This window comes from Amia ocellicauda, chromosome 18 (genome assembly GCF_036373705.1).
Source record: "Amia ocellicauda isolate fAmiCal2 chromosome 18, fAmiCal2.hap1, whole genome shotgun sequence".
Taxonomy (NCBI): Eukaryota; Metazoa; Chordata; class Actinopteri; order Amiiformes; family Amiidae; genus Amia; species Amia ocellicauda.
The window spans coordinates 27,942,909-27,967,401 of NC_089867.1; the positions used below are offsets into that span (position 1 = coordinate 27,942,909).

Genomic DNA, 24,493 nt, shown 5'->3' on the forward strand with positions numbered 1-24,493 from the left:
TATGCAACTATGTAGGCAATATGTTTGTGCCCCCAACAATGAAAACTGTGCTGTGCCACAGTCTGTATGCATTCATGTAACACAAGCTCACGGCAAATGACACCCGTGTGAAAGCTAAAGCATGAGAAATAAAAAGGACAACATGGTCCAGATTTATAACCTAACCATAAATAGGGAATTTAAGGACTACAAACCTCCCTCATACAGTGTGGGTTGTTGCCCAATCTTAGTTTCAAACGAGTCCCAAATAAATTGTTAAAATGAACGATGCTGCCAAAAAGCAAATCTGAAAGTAGTTAGAGATATTTTCACAGATAACTCCACAAGGACACGTCTGATCCCTGGCTGACAATCTGAAATATTTTCAGTACAGTGGGATACTATACTATACTATACTATACTATACTACACTACACTATAGTATACTAGACCTAATGCTCATGGTGTCTAATCTTTTGCATGATTATATTAATGTTTTTTAATGGAGGAATGTTAATGTAATTATATGATATATTTCTCTTGTACTGGCAGTCCTCAGGAAAACAAAAGTCTGTAATTTATTCTCACGCATACCAAGTGTCTGCCACCCGGACTGATACTAATCTCAGTGGAACCATATGGACTGGAGCGAACAGTGTTAGTTGTACTATTGATGTGGTGCCGACTCAGCAAAGCTAGAGAGTTCTCAGACCTTGGAGAGATGGGAGACACTTCTGTTCATTCTTGTTAGGAAAATCAACCCTCTCTGTGGAACAAAACACATTAATCAGGATCCTCTAAAGCTGGAGAGCAATGCCACAGCACCGTTCTGCCTACATGGAAAAGTGTGGCTGACATTTTTCACCCACATTCACAATCAAAATAAGACCGGTCACGCTCTCACTTTGTTTCCAGCAAATCTATCTGGGAAATGTTCTGTTTCTTGTCAATCAGGATGTTCTATGAAGGGAACTTCTGGTTAAGTGTATTCTGGGAAATTCCCATATATGTGTTAGGGGAAGGTCAACAGAGAAGACATGGTACCAGCTTTGAAAACCTTGCTTGTCCTTTACTGTCTCTATGATGCGCTCAGCTGAGATATCAATATCACATTCATTTGGCAAGGAAAGGAAGATTGACTGTGTTGGTCTGTTCTGCCCGTTATTCATTCATTTAGAAATGCTGCGCCACCTGATTCCCAATCATGGGTTATCTCCCCGAGCGGAGTCACGCCAGGGTTAACTGGAGTTTATCTGATCTTTGCACCATGAAACAGATGTATTTATTTATTTAAAATACATTTTTCATTGCATTACCTTCTTAAAATAATTGCCTTTGTCTTGAGTGTATTTTGTATTTCGGTTGTTTTCAGAAGCTTTGCAGGAGAATTTGATCCCAAACATTTGCATCTCTATCGGTATTCTTCTCTTTGAGGTGCCTTCAGCATGTGGAAGCTTTTCTAAAGAATATCTGTAGATGATATTAAATCAATCCCTGATCTGTTTTAGTTCTGCAAGTGTACTTTTTATTGTAATGAATTCCCTGAAGCAAAACCAGTATTCAATGTGTTTTTTTCCATATGAGTTAATATAAAAAGTATAGAATACCTTAATGGAAGTTTCCCTTAATCATCTAAAGAGGAACTAGTGTTCCTAAAATTGTGGTTCTGTGCATGTTCATGTGCTGCTCACGATTAATAATTTGGGTGTTTAGTGTTTTCCCAGTTCAGTTCTATCATATAAGCAACGTTTAACACTTTACAGAAGTGTTCTGTTTCGGGGGGTTTGACTCATACTAGACAGAGAGCACTGATTTGTGCTCTTTTTTACAATTTTGGTTCAATGTTGTTTCCAGTTATAATGTATTCAGTGCTGTCAGCCCCCCCCCCCCCCCCCCCCCCCCCGCTACAATAACCACAGTGTTATCATGACCAATAGTTAAAACTAAGACAAAAACAAACAACACTGGCTTTACACATCCTCCGTTTGTTCTGGGCCTCTAGAATGTTTCCATGGACTCTTGACTTTCTTAGTGGGTCTGTTAAAATGTCGTTGTGGGGGATTTGGGGATTTTCCCACAAGCAGAAACTCCTCTGTTATCTTTTCCTTTCACTTTTGAAAGTAATTCGATGAATAAGTAGTTCTCATGAAGCTATCCATAAAAATACAATCTTATTTTAAATTTAAATCACATTTGATTAATTGTTTTTACTTTGATCTAACTGAAACATTGTTTACAGAAATGGGTTCACTAATGTCATGTGGCTTATATCTCTGAAGGGGTGTTTAAAAGCTGGTGAGCAGATTTTGTATTTGTTCTTGAAATATAAAATCTAATTTTCATACAAACAATCTGCTTGTTTGTTGATCACAGCTGAGTTTAATTGTGCCTTTCGCTGACCGAGACTCCTCATAATTATCTAAAGGTGTTGGTCATGTAGTGATTAGTGTGTTTGATGTTTCACTCAATGCTCTATAGGAAGACTTTTCAAACATTGCTGACAAAGCTCTTGCCTTCATGAACTCTGAGTCTGATCTGATGTTGACTGTGTTTCTGGCCTTGACAAGGTTGATCTCAGTAAAACAGGAGCCAGAGTAAACACACCGAAGCACATGCTGGGTGGATGGGCTTTTGGAAATTCATTAAGAGTTCGAGTTCACAGATAAACCCAGCAGTGCTTAGTGTGGGCCCTTTGCATTCTTCCATTCTGTAAACAAAGCTTTCATATTTTGAAAATGCAATATTTTGTAATCGGTTAGTGGGAATTGTAATTGTTGAATTGTGCAGGAGGAAATAAGGTAGTTCTCCAAGTTCTGCTTTGTGGTCGGCCAGGGAAGTGATGTCTTTTGTGAAATCCCAGACAACTATGACGAAGCCCAGATCCAAACCAGAGAGGTCTTGAATAAAGGACCACATGAGCATTTACCATGGGAGCTTTCTTTCCTTTACTTATGAGCTCAAACATCACTATGTTTGAGGTATGAACACATTCCCCCTCCATACAAGCTTGCTATCTTTTTGTATATATTTGATGAAAATGTCTGTAATTTGCTTAGAAGGCATCTTAATGAACCCGTAAAGGTTATAAATCGTGAGGATGTAATTATGTCTTTTTGACTCTATTTCTTGTGAAGATGGTTGACTTGAGGTGAGTTGCTCAATCGACCTGCATCCCTTCTCTCTGAGTCCTTCACAGACAACTGGATTAGTGATGATGTGATCGTGTAGCTGTAACATTCAGACGGATGTTGTTTCTTACTGCTAGACAGTTGATTCTACAGAAGCTCTCAACTGGAAGCCTCCATCAATTTTTTCTTATATCTTGTTATTTTTTAGTCTGTGTTGCACCATTTTCTTGCATTAGGGAACCAGAAAGGAAATGAAGCCTTTCAGATTTCCCTTTCCCCTCTCCACGCTGGGCCGATCATCCTCCGTCCAGATGTTGAACAGCTGGGGAGCAGCCGACGGAGGGATTCCTGTCGCGCGAGAGCCCCAGTGACGGGCTGCGGCCGTGGCGCTGTGAAAACCCTGAGAGCGGCAGAGGGGTTTCAGTGCGGGGGAGAGTTGTTGGCTGGGGGCCAAGGGTTAGTGCAGGGGAGCTTTGATGTGAAGTTCACTTTCTGTACGTTAGAAAGCAAAACAGAAAACACCCACAACAACCCAGAGATCAGGTTTCCCGGGAGTTTATGTAAACATTTGCCCAGACTGCAGTTGCTGTCGATCCTCTCCTCTGCACCATGTCTCGAATCACCGGAGAGGCTCGCTGGCTGTGGGCGGCACCTTGTTGTGTGACTCTCAGGCCGAAGCTCCACCCCGGGACTGCGGTCAATCACATGACTGGAGCCGCATCACAGTCCAAAACCCCCACCGTCCCTGCCTGTGGAAACGCGGCCTGTTCTGAAGAAAACCACATATTTTTTCAACTTCTCGTACACTCGGCCCGTGGAGTGATGGCTCATTCGAGTCTCCAGACAGTTGAATTGTTTCATTAAATGTTTTTTCTCTTTTGTTGAGAGTGTGGGGGTGAATTAACACATTATGAATGCGATGCTCACAGACATTATCAACAGTGTCTTCTGTAATGATGCTGAAAGAGCATCCAGGGGCAAAAAAAACATGTTAACAAGGACTATTAGGTAGGTTTGAAGACTTCTTCTACTTGTCATCACGTTGTGTTTTTGGGGGGTCGTGCCGAGGGAGGGGTCGTGTCAGCTGCGCTAATGATAGTGCGATCTGCAGCCCCTGCCACTGGAGTGTCTGAAAGTCTGGCGTGAGAAGATAATTCCAGCGTTCCTGGCTTTAAGGGCTTTGTGGCGCGGATGGATTTGCAGCGTGTGCACGTGTGGAGCTCAAAGAGATGCCGAAAGGGAGGCATCATGGGAAAGAGGACGATAAAGAAACAAATAAATAATAATCTCCGTGTCTCTCGCTGGTGATGATATGAGCGAGTTCTTAATATTAAGCAGTCGGCGAAGACCGCACAGGGAAGGTTTAGACAGACCAGCCTGCCTGTGTGGAAGAGGAAGTCCTCATTTAACGGTTCAGCTTTCTCTGGACGTGAACTGCATTCTGAGTTCCTGGTGTTTTCCAGGCCGACCCATCTCTGCTGGCAGGTTTTATTTGTCTTTTTTTTTTTTTTTTATCTTGGCTACATAAAACTTGCTGTGGAATGATTAGTAAGATTGTTAGAGCTATGGAAATACCAGCTGTAGTTTCTGTACATTTCTGCTGATGAACCCCTCCCCTTTCCTATATTATCTGGTCACATGACCCCAGAATTACACTCATGTCAAAAAGGCACTGGATTGAGTTGAATGTCTTGGATGCTGATTTGTTTTCTGGAGGCTTTGAGACAGATGCCCCCAAAGCTTCGGGTGTAATGATGCCATGAGCTGGATAAACTCAAGTCTAATCCACAGTAACGGACACATGCTGATGGAGTAGGAAGTGCAAAACAGACAGGCAAAAGTTCAGCTGCGACAGATGTGGACAAATGGATTACGGGAGATGCGTCCTGAGTGGCAGATTTAGACTTCTTCTGAAAGGCGTTGACTTTGGAAAGGTCAATGTGAAGTCAACAGGAGAGAGTGCAGTGGGCAACACGAGGATTCCCCTCTCACACGCGTGATACCCTAATTCAGGTTCCCCAGACCTGGTCTTGGAGGGAGACGCTCATTCTTTTTAATGTGTAGAATTCATGCAGAATCACCGGCCATTGAATGGATCGGACTCTCCTCAGTATTTAAACCTGTTAACTATTCAACCGCCTGACTGGTCCACACATTACAGACCCTTCTATTGAAACTGATGAACAACAGAACTGCTGTCACCTCTCAGTATCTGTCCAAGTTCACTGAAATGTAAACGCATATTTTAATCCAATCTATTCTAAATTTGTCAGATTAGCTGGCCAGCTTTGGCCCTGTATGTTATGTATTTAACAGGTGTAGGACTCGGCTTCACTGGAACAATTGACTGTTAAAGGAGTGTGATTTGTTCAAGTGATCTTTAATGTTAAGGATGAAAAGGAGCAGCCCTAGTTAAGTCATTTCTCTTAGCAGTTGCTTTATCCAATATGACATGGGCTTTCAGAACTCATATTAATGAATTGGCCACCTTTGAGACACTGAATAGTAATATGTATTAACCAGTCAGAGAGTCTCCCAATTGAGCACATAGTCCTGGACTGCCATTCTGACACATGACGCTGTGAAGAGAAAGACATCCCATAATGGACGTCTCTGGGTCCATTAAAGCCAGGGTTGCAGTGCAGGTTCCTATGTGATCCTTCTGTTCAAAAAGCTCATCTGCATCAGAAACAATATTGCTGTCTTTGCTGGAGTGTGAACGATGCTTGTGTGATCAACCCAGCAAGCAGAGCCGCACTATTCCTGAACTGGCTGCGTTCAGGAGCTCAGGGTTCGTCCATCGTCAGGCCTGAGGAAAGCGTGCCATGCCAGAGGAAGCACAGGCTGGCACAGAGTCAAGTATTTAAATGGCAAACTGTGCCGAGCAGCTTGACACGGCCAGCCAGCCACGCACACAGACGCCCAGGTGATCAGCTGTGATTGTTCCTGTTATGCAGGGAGTGTCAGCACCTGGTGCACGGAAAGTGATTAGGACCAAATTCATTATTTATTCAAATGCCGTATTGTCCCTACAGTATGACTCAGTGGCGGCCAATCCCTGTTCCTGCAGGATCCTGCAGGGTCTAAATCAGTCACTGAATACCTTGAACATTTGTTCCTTTTAACTAATCAAAGGACGTGTATAATGGGAACGTCAAATCCAATTAAAAGCACACCAACAGGTACATATGCAGATTAGGTTTACATTGCTCTGGTTTATAAATGGGACAACCCTTCCGCTCTGGAGAAAATAAATAATAAAATAATGTCAAGTCAAAAAATCACTGTTAGACAATCCTTTCAAATAATTCAAATAGTATTTCTCTCAGGGACTGCTAGAGTTTGTGTCACGATTGGTCTCTTCCTTTTTTGCTGTTTAATACTCTATATGTCATATCAATAGTATGTCATGCACATTTGCTTGTCATGTTCATACGTTTTCCCCCAGAGAAAACAGTGCTGTACCAGATCATACCACGGTTTCATGTTCTAGTAAAATCAGATTCCCCAAATAGTGCCGACCAGCTAGGAAGAGCACAGGCGACAGAATGAGGGGATGTGAGACAGGTTGTCCTCAGCGGCTGCTTTGTCTCAGGTCATTAAACCCCTGCAGTCCATTGCCATAGAAGAGAGATGACATTTAACAGCAGAGATGCTTCATATCAGCCAGCATCTCTCTCTCTCTCTCTCTCTCTCTCTCTCTCTCTCTCTCTCTCTCTCTCTCTCTCTCTCTCTGTGTCAACTGGATCAGATCCGTGTCTCCATCTCTCTCTCACTGCCCTCCGCTATTGATTTCAAGTTGTTCCCGTCTTCTGCCCTCACTTCCCTCCTCTGTTCACCCAGCTGCCTGCTAATTGAGCTCATTTCCATTCGCCATCTGTGAGTATTTTCACAAAAGCAGTTGTGACGTCTCCTGCGAAATCTAGCTGACAAATCCGCTGTGGCCTCAGCAGCGCAGATAAATGCAGGGAGACACCGGCTCCATCCACAGCGTGCCGATCGGGGCGATACCCCATCCATGAGGACATTAGAAAGTGAACAAACGGGTCTGTGGTTTGCGTTGCGGAGAAAAGCAAAAAAAAAACGAGGCATTCGCTAGGCACGGTAACTATGGCAACGGAGGTCAATGAGCGGTTGCCATGGAGCCGCCTACTTGGGATGCAACGATCGGAAAAACAAAACGGGGGGGGGCAGAAATCACCGTCTGCATCGCCGCTGTGCTCCAGTGAAGAGCGAGCAGAGAGAGCAGCGTGAGGGAGTGTAACGTGTAGACGTGCCGGCTGTGTAGGCCAGTCGTGCCATTAATGAAACAGAACAACTTGTGCATTCATGGTCAGTTTGGAAAGCCCGGCTTCCACATGACACTGACCGGCAAACACCTCGTCAGTACACTCCTCTGTGCTTCGCCTTATACATGCTAAAGTAATACTCAAGATCCAATTAAGCTGTTAATGAATACATGAGATTACATGTATTAATTACTGGAAAGCTATCGGTACACTAAAGCGTAGAAGAACAGAAATCTCTCCGCTGCTCCTTCGAAGTTCCGTGGAGAAAAGGGCCTGACGGCTGAGAACTGAGTTTATTCAGAAACCTGTGTGTCCTGTCTCGGGACGCTCCGCTCATTTCCTGGCAGCACACACTGTCCGGCCATGATCTCATCCCTCGCTCACACACAGCGTACCATGTGTATACAGCGTGACAAGGGTGACACAACATGAGGGGTACAATGAGGTGCAGCTTAAGTAAGAGCAGGATATGTAGCAGTAAATGCTTTCTTTAAATGCAAAGCTCCAAAAAGTGTTCAATAAAACCTACAAATGATCATCTTAACAGGGATGAGGAAATAGTTTTTACATCATTATATTTTTCAGGGAAGAAACTGGGGTCGCCTTTTCTCTACATATCTTTAAATCCTAATGTATAGAAGTCATGTGAGACCTTTGGATTGCTATTGTAACCCCTCCGTCTAATCCCGGCTAATTGGGATGAAAGTGTTCATGTGGTTCCATGTCCTCCTGTGACCTTCCTCTTCGGCGGAGCAACGACAGCCTCTGAACACATTTCCAGACGTGGCTTTGCTTTGTGAGACGCATCAGAGGTCAGAGGTCACCCGTTTGGACAATGTCGCGCTAATTACTTTCCGGAGCTCGTTTAAAACACGAGGCTGCATACAGTAATAAAGGACCAGTTAAGCATGTATGACAGAAAACATTATGAATCACTAAGCATCTTTCATTATGTTGCAGGATTTGAACATTTTCACTCTCTCATTGATACATATTTTGGTTTGTTCTCGGATCCATCTCTACTTGATATTCCAGACAGACATCTTTGTTTCATCTGCAAATTCCTGTCACATTTTTGCATTTAGTGACCAGCTTTCACATCCATAAGTGAGCTCTGGTTGTTTGCATTGATCAAATACTGTTTCTGCAAGTGGTGCAGATTTCCTATAAACAGCTAACTGTTTTTTCCAAGTGTATTCCATCACTTTTTCACTGTTTCTTCCATAATATCTCCATCTGGGCTGATTTGTTGTCCAAGATAAACATAACATTTGACTTTTTCAAGTAGCTGTTAATCTACTTCAGTTTTCTTAGACTTAACCAAGCTGTTAAACATGACTCTAGTTTTTCTCTAGTTCATTTTCAAGTCCAGGTTTCTAGCAGGCGTCTGAGAGAGAGTATATGCAGTGCCATACAGAAGTGGAATCTTCTCCTTGATCTTGTGGGGCGACCAGTTGAACCCGTTCACAGTGAGAAGACCTGTTGACTTTGCCGATAGGATCAGTAAAGATGGAGAAATACCTTGTGAAAGATCTCCTGCAGGAACAGGGCCAGCAGTGTCCCGGTGACAAGCATCTGCATTGAAAAGATAGGAAAACACTGGAAATACACGTTTGACTTGAGCCGCTTTGTCTAAGAAAGCAACGTGCTTAAACCTTGCGTGTTTTATTAGTAACTGAAAGCAGAAACAAAGGACACAATGTTTGTCCTCACATTTCCTCATGATCACACATTGTAGAGCATACAATATTAATATGATTACAGTTGTACAACTACTATGATTATTATAAAAATTATATCTGCGCAGTGTGAATAGAGATACAGCTGTTTTATTTCTCTATCGCCTCACTGGTGTCGCTCGTTTCACTTCTGATGTGTGTTTCTCCATTTAAATGATTAAATCCCAGAGGTTTATTTTAACTCGCTGTCACGTCAGTCGCCTCTGGTGGGCCTTTCATTTGTCTGCTTGACTTCAGAAGGAGGCAACTGCATTTATTTTAACCCAGACTCCTTGCTGTTTGTGTGTTATATATGGGTTTATGGACCGTGTTAAAACATGATTATTCTGTGCAGTTGGCGTCCCGAGATTTGTGCCTTAATCCCTTGGTATTGAAAATCAAATCTATTAAATACATATTTAGAGGTAAATTATTAAAACTTCTACCGTTCATTCACTGGGATTGACAATGCTGTTGTGCTTAATTAGGAAATTAAAGTTTACACACACACACACACACACACACTTTCATTCATTCCAGTGCACAAAGCATCTCCTTTATGCGATCAGAAGGAACAGGCAATTATGTCAAACAAATTAATGTATTTCAGAGGAATAGATAAATATAAATCCTTCAATATAAATTCAAATGTAAATGTTTGATTAGTTGAGCAAAGTGTCTGTTGCATGAAACAATGATAGACATTCACTGTACACAATGATATGAATGGTTGAGTGTCCATTCGATAGATGTTTTTTCTTCACTTGTTGCTTTGTGTAGACATGTCAGAGAAGCGCCTCTCCAGGGGCTGCGGACACCAGGAGTCAGCTGTGAGAAACTGAACTGACACAAAACAGACCAAGACAGACATTCCTGAAATAGTTTTACAAACAACTGAGCTGTGTAGGCATGTCTGAGGAAACTCACAATGGATTGACCTTAGATTGGCTGCTGAAAGAATCGCAGGCTGGGATCTTCACAAGGTCTGTGTGAATGGGTTATTGCCAGCAACGTGTCTGTGTGAATGGAGCAGGAAAATGATTGCCGGCAAATTCAGTGTCAAGTCCTTGCGTGTCGACGCAGTACCAATCAGAATTGGGCGCATTTTTGCAATGACAACACGACAAGGTTAAGCCACTTTTGAACAAGAACTTGTGACCGTAACGAGAAATGGACCGGGTTGTTAGAAATGGTGGAGGTTGAAAATAATACAGTCACAGCAATTCTGAGTTACTGGTGAACCAACAGGTTGGCGTATGTAATGCTAACTATTGTCACACAAGTCAGATGCTATAAACCAATAAAAATATAATATCTCTGTACAGGAATATGTGTTTCCCCTCACACTGGGTTTGTGTCAAACGAAACCGGCTCATTGCTGTGAGACAATGTATCAGTCAGTGCTGCTGTTCACACTTGTCTTATGTACAATCTGCTTAGCTCGTTTGGAAACTAACTCAGGTTCGATTTCGTGATTCACTTCTGTGTTTTCTCAGGACTCGGATCATATTACAATAAGTGAGCTCGGTTCCTTTTGTATTAATAAAACACCGGATATTTACATTTTACATGATTAATGCATATAAGAAATGGCAGCATAATGTGTACAATAACAAATACATATGACTACATTGTATTGTTTACTGTATATTTCCTATACACGTGTGTAAACTGGAATTTGTAAATTGCATTATGCTTGAACTGTACTGTATTTTTGCACTTTGTATTGCTCTTATTTGTAAGTCTGCCAATAAATACATCATAATAATGCAGGCAATGAAGTTACTACATGCAGTCTAACACATTTGACAGTCTACTTCTGATACAGGCGAATAATACACGAGTGTGTTTATGCTATGCAGGATGTGCGCAGATCTGACCAGCATAGCGATTCATTTTCACAATCTGTGACAACAGTCTGAATAGTGACGCATCCAACTGTCTATTTAAACACACTGTATGCAGTTATACAGAACACAATAGGCTACTATATTTGTGAATATTATAACCAGCGTTGCGCTGCCGAATGGTGATTGTTTTCCCTATATAAAAATATACAATAACACAGTAGTGTGACGTCTCTTAAATATCCATCTCGGAGTATTTTACTGCTTCTGTCATATCTGTAAACAAGGAGATGATCGATCTTGTACAAACATGTCCAGAGTGTCGGTCCGGGTCTGCTCTCCGGATCCACGGGCTTCTGTAGAGGCTCGAACTCATGGCCAAAGCGCTCTTTCCCAGTCTCTGTGTTCTGTGTGAATGTGTCCTTGCCGGCAATTTTCAGGCATTCAAAACCAGTGTGAATAGGGGGCAACGGGAAAAAGGCAGGCAAACGTTGCCGGCAATTTGACGGCATTTCAGTGTGAATGGGGCTTTTGTTAGGACCATAGTGTTACTTTGGGCATTTCTTTATAAGATTTCATCCTGGAATTAAATTTAAAATGTTTACATCTTTCAAAACACACTGACAGCATCTTCTTATTGCAGTTGAATCTCCCAGAGGCTTTGTCACATTTCGCTTGTTTTAAATTAACATCTTGTAAAGTAGGGTTTGAGTTTTGATAAAGATGCTGAAATAACAGGCTTCCAAGAATGTGGTTTAACCTGAAATCCCACTTGGCCACATTGTAGCCAGTAAAGAAGCTCTTAAAATCTACTATTGCTGGCTTTGAAGATTGGTGCTTAGATGGTGAATAAAAATTGTGGGTAAATAACTTCAATGAAGGCTTTTATGAGGGGCAAATGGTAAAATACCTTTCGTCTGAAGAAAATGGACGGATGATTAATGTACAGAAGAAGGGCGCAACAGACACAAGACTGAATTTACCAGCTGCTGAATGTCCACTGCTTCAGCTCAGGTTTTATAGGGTTAATGAAAACACTCTGCAAGCCAACTGCTTTATTTGTTTTTTGTGGCTCTTTTGCATAATTCCTCTCCAGTTCCCATTGCCTGAGCTAACAGCATGCACACACACTGCCGAGGACAGCTTTGCACTCGATTACAGGAGAGCTTTCCTAAAGTCAGCAGTTCCAGACATATATGGGTCCTGTAGATTGTTCATATGAACATATTAATGTCATATTACATACTGCTTACCTGTCAGGATTCAGAAATGAGTTAATGATTCCATCATGTTCCAGAAATCTGAATTCTAGAGGGACAGTATGAATGTAAACATCTGCCTGTCATTGTGGGTCTATCTAAACTCGCTCTTCCTGAAGGGCAACAATGGTTTAAATATTTGTTCAAAAGTCCTTCAACTTCAGCAACAACAATAATGAAGAGTATGTATTTTTGTAGAAGTCTGTAATTGTAATGGTTGTGTCTGCACTTGAGGTCATAGTCATGCTCTAGGATTCTTTCAATGCTTTAAGATAAAGCCAGTTTCTATGGCCCTCTGATACCACAGACCCATGTTTAAACCAGTTAAACTGATCTAGAGAACACAATGGAGGTCTTGCTCTTCAGTTCACAAGTGTACCGCATGAGCCTCCAAAACGAGGGAATTAAAAAACGCCAGGGTTTTTGCAGGCAGGCCGTTGGATTTCTCTCATGCATGTTTCATAAAAAAGCAATTAACATTTCATAAAAGCTGAGCCCAGATGTCTGAAGGAGAGACTGAGCGGCTATAGTTTGACCTCCTGGACTGTCTGTAGTCATGGGTATACTGTGACTCATCCAGTTGACATCTACTGATGAAAATGTGGCTTTAATCAGAAACTTCACCCAGGTCAGGAAGCCCGGTGTTCTGACTCAAGAGTGAAAAATAGTGGGCTCAATCTGGTGTCAAGTACTTGAAGAAACCCACCAAGATGTGAGTGTAGGTATTGAGAATCTTACGAATGAGAGAGGTCAACACTATGTGTTGTAATCTTCTTGAGTAGAAGTTCTGTTTGAACCGTCGTTCTGTTTGAATTTCCTGATTTATGAATGTGTTTGTGATCCATAGAATATATTTACTCCAGGAAGTGGGTTGGAGACCCCCGATGTGGATCTGGCGTTCACTAAGACCCAACATGAGAAGATAACTGCTTGGGAAAGGAAAAGGAAACTTTTTCTTAATTTGAATAAATGCATTGAAGTATTCCAAGGGGTAGAGGTTTGTGTGCCAGAGATGAGGAAAAGCCCCTGCTTTCATTCATCTGCCCGAACCAGAGAACCAGGTTCATCCAATTAGCAGGAGCTCAGCAAGCAAAGATGGAGAGCAGGAGAGAGGGAGGGATGGGGGGAGGCGGGAATCTGCAGCTCAGAATGGCTGCAGAGCCTCTGACAGCTGATTGAACGAGCCTCGGGCGGGAGGGGGCAATGATTATTGTTTCAGTCGGCTCACAGGAATGGTTGGGCTCTTGAGCATCATGTTCTCAACTCCATCTGACCCTGGACACCTGTTACTGCTGCGTCTGCTGCAAACCAGTATTAGGCACGGAGGAGAGAATTCCAGAATCACCGAATGACTGTGTTCTGTGTTTCGTTCATGTTTTTTGGTTTTGAGCGCAGAAATAATGCAGTCCAGAGTCCAAAACATGATCTTTGGATGGTATTTAAGATGGGAAAGTTAGACGTTAGAAGTGTAATTTTTCTCGTGTATGAGTGTATCTTTCTAAGCCACAACAGAAATGTCAGCCACGTTTCATGAGAAAATGAAAAGGCCTGATCATGCAGGGAGACAAACCTTTATTTGCTTACAATCAAAAAATATTTCCGTGAGACTTAATATTTAATCAGTAATTGACCATATGTACCAGTGTATGAATATATTTAAATGAAATAGAGAATATGGTGACGATGTTCAGATCTAATGCGTCGAGGCCGAGGAGAGACATGTGGACTCTCAGTAATGCTCTGCGCTCGATTGCTAACGCACTGAACAACAGGAATGGCAGTTAGACATCACTGTGATGATCCCGTGGGTGTGGTGATATCAAATCGAGGATATGAAGAGAAAACCCTTCTTCTGAGGTCGTTCTTTAACTGTGTCGTGACTAAAGACAATCGGTACCATCTGTTGAGATGGTTTTGAATATGCAAACGTATTCAGTTATTGGTAAGCTGACTCAAAGACGCTGTTCTGCTAAGCATTGGTCCGAAGTTAAATCATCTTCCTTCACCAACTGCAATGTTACTGTGAAGGTCTGTCAGGCAACTGTGAGTGCTGCAATGGCCAACAGTGATACTTTAATATAGACTTTCCTTGTATGAATAGGGAATTGTGGGAAATAAAGACTTCAATACCAAGTCTGTGTGTCACATGATTCTGACAATACTTTAGCATGTGCTGCTTAATAAGTGCTGCTTAATAAGACATTGTCTCTCTTTCTGCAGGGCAACAATAGATGAAGTGGAAACTGATGTGGTGGAAATTGAAGCAAAATTAGACAAGGTAAGACCGACCTTCCCCCCCTGTGGTCACAGTGGTCCATGTGCAATTTGCTGTGGTTTGAGAAACACCTGAGCTTTCAATTTACCTAATTTTCACACACACAGCAGCCTATGACTAAATTTGACCTGGGTTTGAGAAAACGTATTTGGTGCGAGGGAAGTAATCTGTTTCAGAACAAATGCGACTTTTAATGCATTTGATGTGAACCTAGAAATAATACATTATACTTACACAGGACTTAAAAAGGACATAAGCATATATTATGCTTAACACGCTAGAGGCTTAACACTACATCTGTTATTTCAGTCTGAACAAACTGAATTGCTTTGCCGGATGAGTCGGCAGAGGAAACGGAAAACCATTTAAAACCTAAAAGTGTTGTTTTGAATAAGGGGAGGTTTTATGGAAAGGGAACTAAAAAGTTTCCTAAAATCTCGGCAGCACAGGCTATTCAAAAGGACTTAGATAATATAAGATAAAGGTAATACACGCAGGTAACAAAAATGTCCACTATAATTACACTATGGGAGGAACAGAACTAGATGAATTAACACATGAGAAAGACCTAGGAGTCTATGTGGACTCCTCACTTTCTCCATCCAAACAATGTGGGGAAGCAATGAAAAAGGCAAACACAATGCTAGGGTATATTGTCAAAAGTGTAGAATTGAGAACAAGGGCAGTGATGTTCAGACTGTACAATGCACTAGTTAGAGCTCATCTGGATACTGTGGACAGTTCTGGGCTCCACACTTCAAGAAAGATATCGCTGCTCTAGAGGCAGTTCAGAGGAGAGCAACCAGACTTATTCCAGGTCTGAAGGGAATGTCCTACTGAGAGACTGAGGAACTGAACCTGTTCACCCTGGAACAGAGGAGACTATGTGGGGACTTGATCCAAGTCTTCAAAATCATGAAAGGCATCGACCACATCAAACCAGAGGAGCTTTTCCAGATCAGCAGGGACACACGCACCGGGGGACACAAATGGAAATTGGGCTTCAAGGCATTTAAGACCGAAAACAGGAGACACTTCTTCACACACAGAGGCGTCACAATCTGAACAAACTCCCCAGCGATGTGGCTGAAGAGACAATTTGGGAATATTCAAAAACAGACTGGATAAGATCCTTGATCACTTAGTTATTAATGGACACCAAACGAGCACGATGTGTCGAATGGGCTCCTCTTGACTGGACACTTTCTTATGTTCTTATGTATTCGGGCTTTAATTCCAGCTGTCAGATACTTAATCGAACCATAACTGCTCAGGCAGCTCATACTTAATCAAACTGTTTTGCTTTCAGTTGTTAAAACGTTAGTAACCCAAAGCAGCGTTTCAGGTGACTTGGAAGGGTCGACTGTAAGAGATGATTGTTATAAATGCTTATAAAGTTCTTATTAAGCAAAGTCTGCGTTGAATTAATTAATCGAGATCTCACTGAGAATGAAAGCCCTAGGACTCGGAGGGAGCTGTTTCTGAAGGCTCTGCTTGGATTGGAGCTCATTTTAATGGCATATTATAACTCTTTTAACAACACACCGAATGAAAGGGAAATGTTTATGAATATAATGTATTCATCGCTTTGTCAGGGCAGCCCCAGAGACGCACACAACTCAATTTACTCTCCTCACGAAGGTATAACACACATTAATGAAACGGTTTAATTGCTGGAAAGCAGCATGCCATGTGCCAGTGCGGCCATTAATTCACTCCTAATGAAGTTCAATTGTGTTATTTCTGCTCTGGGACTCTCGGCTGGAATATAAAGTTACAGAAAAGCTGCTTCAGTATGTTTCTGGCACCTGTATGTACCGAGTCAATGAAGGACTGGCATGTCATAGCACACCCACACATTAAGGCATGGGCAATGCTTCTAACTATGGTTTTGTTGCAGCTCCAAATATTAAGCTGCTAAAAAAGTATGTAAATCAACTTGATATACATCACAGGTAAAAGCATTTAAGCCAATGAGGGTGTGAAGAAGCAGTGGTTCTGTTCTAGCTGGCTGTGTTTTAATGAGCGTTTCAGACGCGCCACACACTGCGCTCTAAGTGACACGGCTACAATACCGCAGTGGTTTTACACAGACAATGACTTCACGCCAGACGGGTTTGCGGTTGCTGTGTGGCTAACGAAGTAGTCGCTATTCACAGCACGTCAGACTTAAGTTTCCCTCACAGCCGGAGCCATTCTAAGTGCAGGAAGGCAAGTCTCTCTGCTTACAAACCGCCTGGACTTTGTGACGCTGCCCTTGTAATACAACATTGTTACTTACAGAAAGGCAATTGTCCTGACTGAGCCACTGAGAGGCCTTTCTCATACTGGGTATCTTCTTCATCTTCTTATCATCATCATCATCATCATTATGAAAAGTATTATTTATTAATTTAGCAGACACATTTTGCGTACTCATATCTTCTGACAAACAGTGATTTTGGAGAAGCTCCTGGGCTCATTCCACTGGTGCTGGAGTCCCTACGGCCTCGTCCTCACAGCCAGGTCATTGTTCCCTCAGTCAAGAAAATCTGATCAATTGAACCAATTAAGGGTTTAATTTGTTAGGATTAACATGTTATTTAGCCATTTAACACCCATATGAAGACACCTGTTGAACCTGAAGGAGCAGGTCTTTGCAGAAACCAATGTAGGAGCCACTGAACTAGGCGAGAGATTGTCTTGCTAATGATGTTGCTGTGTCAAGACTGTCTAATGCTTCATGCACCACTTCCCCCTAAGCTTGCCAGGACTTTTCAAGAAGACAAATATGAGAGGATAACATCAAAGCCCCTTCTATACATGTGGATAGTATCAACAAGTATCAGCACCTACCTGATAGAGACTGTCAGCAACTTTGCACAGTCTTTCCAAAGAGTGTGGAAGAGCAGCAGACTCCTAGAACATTTCACAGTGTAATAAGTGATGCCTACTAAACCACTAATATGACAACAATGGACACAAACCAGTGGTCTTTGGAGACTGAAGGAGCCTGAGAAGAAGGAGAAGATGAAGCAGGAGAACAACAGCCCGATATTTGATTTTCTACAGACTGCAGAGCATGTGTTTGCATCCTAATGCATGTACTGATAGTGTTGTTTTATGTGAACCGCTGATCAGGTAAATACGGCACGTTGACACTGCATTTCATTTACACCATCCAGAGAACAAGAACATGCTATTGTTCTTCTATTATAAACAATGTATCTCAGGGTATCTGCAAGGCAACTGTTTGGAAATCCCCGAATCCTGAGCTATAAATTATCTTTGGATCTGGAAATAAAGGCCTTGAAATATTGAGGTTCTTAGATTGATCATTACTTTTTTTTCTCAGCTGCCCTAAAATATCAGCCAATAATGAATTAAAAATAAAATAAGGAAGTGACTAAACAATCTTGCGATGAGTAACCAGATTAGTTCCTATTTTTATCTGACTATTGGGAACAGCAATTTACAAGCTGCTTGGATTTGTACTCACAGAATTAAATAATTTCCTGTTGTCTATATCGTGGCCCAATAATGACAGAGCCAGCTGCCGTGCCCTTGAACTGTTTCTGTCTGCAATAAGTGTTTTTATTTATTGATTTATTTAGTTGCAGATGCCCTTATCCAGGGCGGCATTTGACACGAGATGTGTTACAAAGCATTACAAAAGTTAGCTAATTTTGTACTGATTGCATTACTGCACAAGTGCAAACATGATACAGTTCAGTGCCGGGCATGTATTGCATGTCTGTGTATTTCATGTGTGTATGTCCGGTTCGCAGATAACACCTCCATTACGCTCCGATGACTCAGGTTAAAGTCGTCAGTTTGGCCAGACAGTATTGCATTGGCAGTAAGTTTTGCTGGCCCTAATATCAAAACAAATCAGTTTAATCAGATTTCAACATAAGGAACTTGTTTGTCATCCAATGTTTAATCCTGAAGTGGCTCTGAGAGGGTATTTAGAGCTGTAATGTGTGTAGTGTGCCTGGCACGCTCTGTTTCGTCAGTGCTGTAACCGGACAAGCTGTGATGTCGTTGCAGTCCGTGTTTGGTTGTAATGTTGTGATACTGAGTCATGAAGCCCCTTCAGACAACCAGAGCCATGGACTGGAGGCTGAGCAGGCCCCCGGGATAATGCCTTCATCTGAGCTGATTTACAGGGTTTAACAAACACTGACACTCAATGTTCACCACATGCACAACACAGTCATTGTAAAGCACACCACCTCAAGGTATGAGGTTACAGCGAATTAAATGAAGGTATGAGAGAATTTAAGTTTTGTCCTGCTTTTCCAGCTCCTGACAGCTTTTGCCGTCATTAGAAACAGATGGGCTTCCCCTGTCACTGCTGGAGATCTCAGGATTCCCAGGAATTTCACAGATTTTGGAGATTAGTTCAACGGGGAGGTCAACCGACACCGGGTCCAGCAGCTGGATGGAAAGGGTCTGTCAGATGGACCGATGAAAGGCGGCTAAATCCAATGAGAGAGAGAGGGGGAAAGAGGGGGAGAGGGAGAGCAGCCATTGGTGTCAGGGTGCTAATTCATCCTGTCATCACGTGAAGCGAGCCCCAGCCCTTACGATGTCCCATATTGACAAGGTCAGGGTTATCTCACAATCAGCCAGGAGCTCTCTGACCAGTGTCAATCAGCTCTGATTTGCTGCTGGCCGGGTCTCAGTCCTCGGCTGTTTCAGACACGGCTGTCCAGCTGTTTGGGGTAAATCTGCACTGATCACAATCTGTATTAGATGCAGTCATTTGTAACCGTCAAGAAGTGGACATTTACCTTAAACATACATGCTGATGTGAAATATATACTTTGTGAAAATGTCTCTGGTTCTACTCCCCTTCTTTTGTGTTTAATTTCTAACTCACTCTCCTGTCAGGCAAAAAAAAGACGTCCCTCCGTGTCTGTCTGTAAAAACATCAGGGCTGCGGGTGAGATCAGTCTGTGGTCTCTGCTTGTGAAGCTGTTGAGAGGTGATATCGTGGGCCAAAATTTAAAGTGTGCTTCAGATTGTTTTGAGCTCCAAACAGCGATGTGAGCTTCTTGAACACCATGAGGTGTCGCTTCAAAGTGAAGAGCTAAAAAGACACGAGGAGCTGTGTGAACTGGTTTACTATCTGTGACCGATTTCAGGGATGTGTTCCTGGGAGAAAACGCAGCTTGGCCAAGGTGACCATCTGTTGCTCGAGCCGGTGTAATGGTTTGTCTCTGTTTTCTCGGCAGCTCGTGAAGCTATGCAGTGGCATGATCGAGGCCGGGAAGGCCTATGTCAACGCCAACAAGCTCTTTGTCAACGGCGTGCGAGACCTGTCCCAACAATGCAAGAAGGACGAGATGATTTCGGTAAGGTTCAGTGCCAGGGTGTTTCATTGTGGTAACTGAAACATTATATACAGTGAGGGAAAAAAGTATTTGATCCCCTGCTGATTTTGTACGTTTGCCCACTGACAAAGAAATGATCAGTCTATAATTTTAATGGTAGGTGTATTTTAACAGTGAGAGACAGAATAACAACAAAATCCAGAAAAACATTTTTAACATGCAAATCAATTTATAACTTTTTTGAAATGCGTTTTTCTGGATTTGTTTGTTGTTGTTCTGTCTCTCACTGTTAAAATACACCTACCATTAAAATTATAGACTGATCATTTCTTTGTCAGTGGGCAAACGTACAAAATCAGCAGGGGATCAAATACTTTTTTCCTCACTGTATGAGGTGATGTAAGATTAATTTAACAGAAGAAACGCAAGTCTGCAATCATGTTTCTGCTCAGATCAATGCAACACTGCGCAGAGCAGCATTATGGGTTTAGATGTACTGAAGGAACGCGCAGTTTAAGAGCCAAAGGTGACAAACTAAACCAGAGCTATTACCGTTGTGTGATTTAAATAACTGTTTTGCGGAAACAATTTGTCTGTGCGGATGTCTCTAGAGACGTTGATGAATATTTTATTCTGCATGTTTCTGCCAGTGATGGGCACCATTTATTACAATGAGATGCACTGGAGCTGCCAGCCTCAGCGACACTTACAATTGCGTCAATTAGTTAAGAACGGTAGAGAGCATGTTTTAAACTGTCACTGTCAGCAGTCCGTGCAGAGGAAATGCACTTACTGTGATTACCACTTGTGCTGAATGCTTTTGGAGAAGAATGCATATTTTTTCCCTTAAAGCAGACTTGAGTCTTAAAAATGTTCTCAAATTTCAGGTTTCCCCAACGTGTTGTCAGCAGTAAACTGAACATGTGCCTTGAAAGCTGTAAATGCTGCTGTTAATGTTTTCTGTGTGGTTGTGTCTGCAGGAATGCCTGGAGAAGTGTGGAGAGAGCCTGCAGGAAATGATCAACTATCACATGGTAGGAATTAAAATCCACAGAGATGTTAGTGTGAATGAACTGAGCGTTTTCAGTCATATTACAGGATATCCAGTTTTGAAAAGGTTGTGATTATCGTTAACTCAAAATCAGCTCAACAATCAGAGGAAGTATATTTCACACACTTTCTACGAAGAATTATTAATATGTAACATACGTTGTCAAGCCGTGTTGATGGGGTGAACACAGTTTGACTGTTGAACTCTCGAATGACTGTTCAGTTTGATTTTGTGATACGATCACTTCGTGCTCAGGAAATACTGGTTCTGAGGGGCTCAATAGCATATGTTAGTCAATACAATACAGACTGACGGTAATAAATGCACTGCCACTCAGTAACATCATTAACATTAGTTTTGTTTAAAAATGCTCAAAGAAATATAATAAAGAAGTAATATTAAGACAATGCCACATTGGTATTAAGCACCGACTGTTCTAGGGTTCAAAAGATATCAGGTAATTGGTAATTGGTTGTTTGGAGAATGAAAAGATGCTTGGAAGCATAAAGAGAAGGGGTTTGTCTGTGGTGAACAGAGGCGCAGGGGTCCGAGTCCATGCTGGCCGCCGTGGTCTTCAGTAAGAGAGGAAATTCCTGGGCTCTGCAGTAAAGGATGTGTGGCTTTTTTATGATTGAATTAAGGGCTGCTAATCCACTCCCCAAGCGTTTCCAGTCAGCGTTTGGAAAAAGCCTCTTCCTCTGAAATGCATTTTTTTCTTTCAATTCATTTCCATTGTTGCACAGCCCGCACTGGCCCCCACCTAGCTCATCATTTTTTTTGTCATGTTGTCGCAGCATTGGGTTTATATGACATTACGGACAGAGGGACTAAACCACAACCCGATAGTGACATTCTCGCGGTGCAGTGTAAATCACCGACGGCACTAATGGCATCTGGCACGGGCCCACACAGCCTCTCCAAATACCAGTTCTGTTTTATTTTGACTATTTTATTTTTGCCTTTTCGCTCTTGGTCCCTCTGAACCTTCATTCCCACTGTAGACAACATTACCTTGCCATCCCTGAACTCATCGCCTATGTTTGTGTGTGCGCGTGTGTGTGCGTTTGTGTCTGTGTGTGTATTTGCTTTCCAGCAATTAACACGACAAACACCAAGCCGTTATTCTGCCAGTTCCAGGAATATGCGCCACAAACCTCGCTTATGTTCTGTTTTGCATTTTGACGTCCAACTTAATTTCCAGCATGTTCTTGGCCTCTCAACCTCCCCCCACCCCCGCAAGTCATTACACTCGTCGATACATTACATAACTCTCTAAAAGCCTGCTGAGTTAACTGCGTGGGGCACAGACCAGCGCTTGGCAGCAAAGATAAACAAACATCCTACTTTTTAGTATTTAATGATAGATTATCCAGATATGTATCAACCCTGAATAACCCTCGAGCCGTCTCCCATCGCACACTGAGGAAGATTCACACCGCTTGTGTGGCCAGATAGATCCGGAGGTGCTCAACTGATAAGACTGCCCTCGTCCGTATGTTCTGCTGTGTTTCGAGGCAGTGACCCACAGGGAAGCGCGGGGCTGCATGCTCCGCTGCGCTCAATATGGCAAAAGCAGTGATTTAAGACGCGCAGGTCAGACGAGGACGGCTCCCACACTCATGTTTCTATATTGCGTTTGACACTGTGTTGGGGATGAACAATTTATTCACCTCTGCCGGCCTCCATCGATTCGTGTTTTATTAGATTGTTTTGCTGTTCGGTTCAGCGCTCTGTAAACTTCATGCTCTCTTTGGTTCACCTCATGCAGCCGACACTGTATCACTGCACCTTCCTTCGATATGGGTTTGAAATTCAATTCTGAGGGTAATTCAGTTTGGACATTAAACACAGGAGTCCAGATCCCGTCCGTAAAGATGGCGGAAATTCCCCATAAACTACGTATTCCCAATTCTGCCTTTGAAGAGAAATTCAGCATTTTTGTACATGTGTTTCAATATTTAATTACTTGTGAAATACCAATAGAAGCTGCTGGACTGCTGCCCGGGGGGAGGAAATTGTATATGTTTACATTTAGACCCGTAAAAATAGGTAATTGGTTCAAATTATGTAAATCTAACTGCCACTCACATTGTTTGCTTCTGTTGCGGACTAAGGTTAAGCATGTGTGAACCGTGTTGTGTAACTTGTGAAGAGAAACGGGCAGTAGTGTGTGAAAGTATACATATGAAACCCAGCTTTTGCAATGTATGTTCTGCATCGGAGGCCCTTGAATTAGTGATTTGATGATCAGTCCATCAGCATGTGGATGCCCAAGTTCTGTACAGACCCATTTTCAACTGATTGTCGCCTTCTGTCACAGCCGCAGTGGTTTTGGTGTGAAGTTTTGATTGTGAGGTAGAAACACCATGAAATGCCCCAGTTTCTTTGTATCTGCCACTTTCTTCTTGACAGTAAAATTAAAAAGAACCAATTGAAAATTAAAGCCCCTCTGTGTGGAATAGCTCAGGTAGGATACCGGTGTCCCAGACTAGTCACTCCTGCTAATCTCTAGGACAACTGTGGTGCGCGCAATCTTTTACCTAAATCCCCCCCTTCCGGTCTCTCGGTATTTGAACATTACCCCCCCCCGCTCTCACGCTATTTTACCATCAGCACCCCCCCCCGCTCTCACAGTATTTTACTGTGCTATAGGAAATGCCATCTCTTGAGTCGCTTTGTTTTTGGCTCTGCATTCAAACCCTGTTGTTCAAGGACAGCAGCCGACACAGGGATCGACGGATTAACACCTATTGCACACCTACCATATCCTGCAGGCTTTCATTACTGTAATTGGGTGTTTGGCAGACAGGGTTGGGAGGAATAGAGAAGGGAGTTTCTGTTTTTCTCGTTCACAGAAGTACACCTGTGTTGATTCATATTAATCTTTCAGCCAATCTCATTGACACAAGGGGTTTCGATATCATCTGAACCTATAGCTGTGTTTCTTGTCCTTTAGGTTGATGAAATACAGAGGAAAAATTTAGGAAATCTGTACATAGTCATTAGAACATATTTTATTTTGTATTTTTATTTATTCTGGGCTCTTGGTTTCTGTCCCCTGGTCAACTTGCTTGCTTTTGTCTACCTGCCCTCAATTCACACCTATCTGGCTCCAAGTGGATCCACGTGGCACAACCCACTTAACTGAATTCCTGCTAGTCCTTGACTAAATCACCTTTCATTCAACCTGTTTACTTTCACCAACTCAGCAGCTGCAATGAATTGACTTAAATTAAGGCAAACTACAGACAAGATTAACTTCAATTAAGGCAGTTAAAACAAAATCAGGAATGCTAAGACTATCTGAAAGTAGGAACACAACAAGATGGCTGCCTCTCACCTCTACTGTCCTGTGTCTGTCTGTGGCAGCTTGTAAATTCTTCTGTTTCTGTGTAAAGAGTGCTGTAGGGACTTGGATAGCTTGATGATTCTTCACCCAGTCTAGTATAACGACCTCAATGGATTTAAAAGATGTGTCACGTGCAGGTCGCTGCGCTCTGTTCTGTACATCTTTGATCTTTGTTGCTCTTGGTGATCAGCAGACTTCACACTGATGGAAGGAAGCATATTCGGGTTTTAATCAGCCACCAGCTTCACATCATCTAACCCAAGCAGTCAATTTGCCCTTC

General features: G+C 42.4%; 1 protein-coding gene across 1 annotated transcript in view; it reads left to right on the plus strand.

The window, feature by feature from the left end:
* acap2b (ArfGAP with coiled-coil, ankyrin repeat and PH domains 2b) overlaps positions 1-24,493 on the plus strand; it is a 74,089-nt gene that overhangs the window by 30,696 nt on the left and 18,900 nt on the right. Inside the window, exons 2-4 of the mRNA XM_066690666.1 lie at positions 14,441-14,498; positions 19,715-19,834; positions 20,794-20,847. Coding sequence (XP_066546763.1) covers positions 14,441-14,498; positions 19,715-19,834; positions 20,794-20,847 — 232 coding nt within the window. The remainder of the gene's footprint in view (positions 1-14,440; positions 14,499-19,714; positions 19,835-20,793; positions 20,848-24,493) is intronic.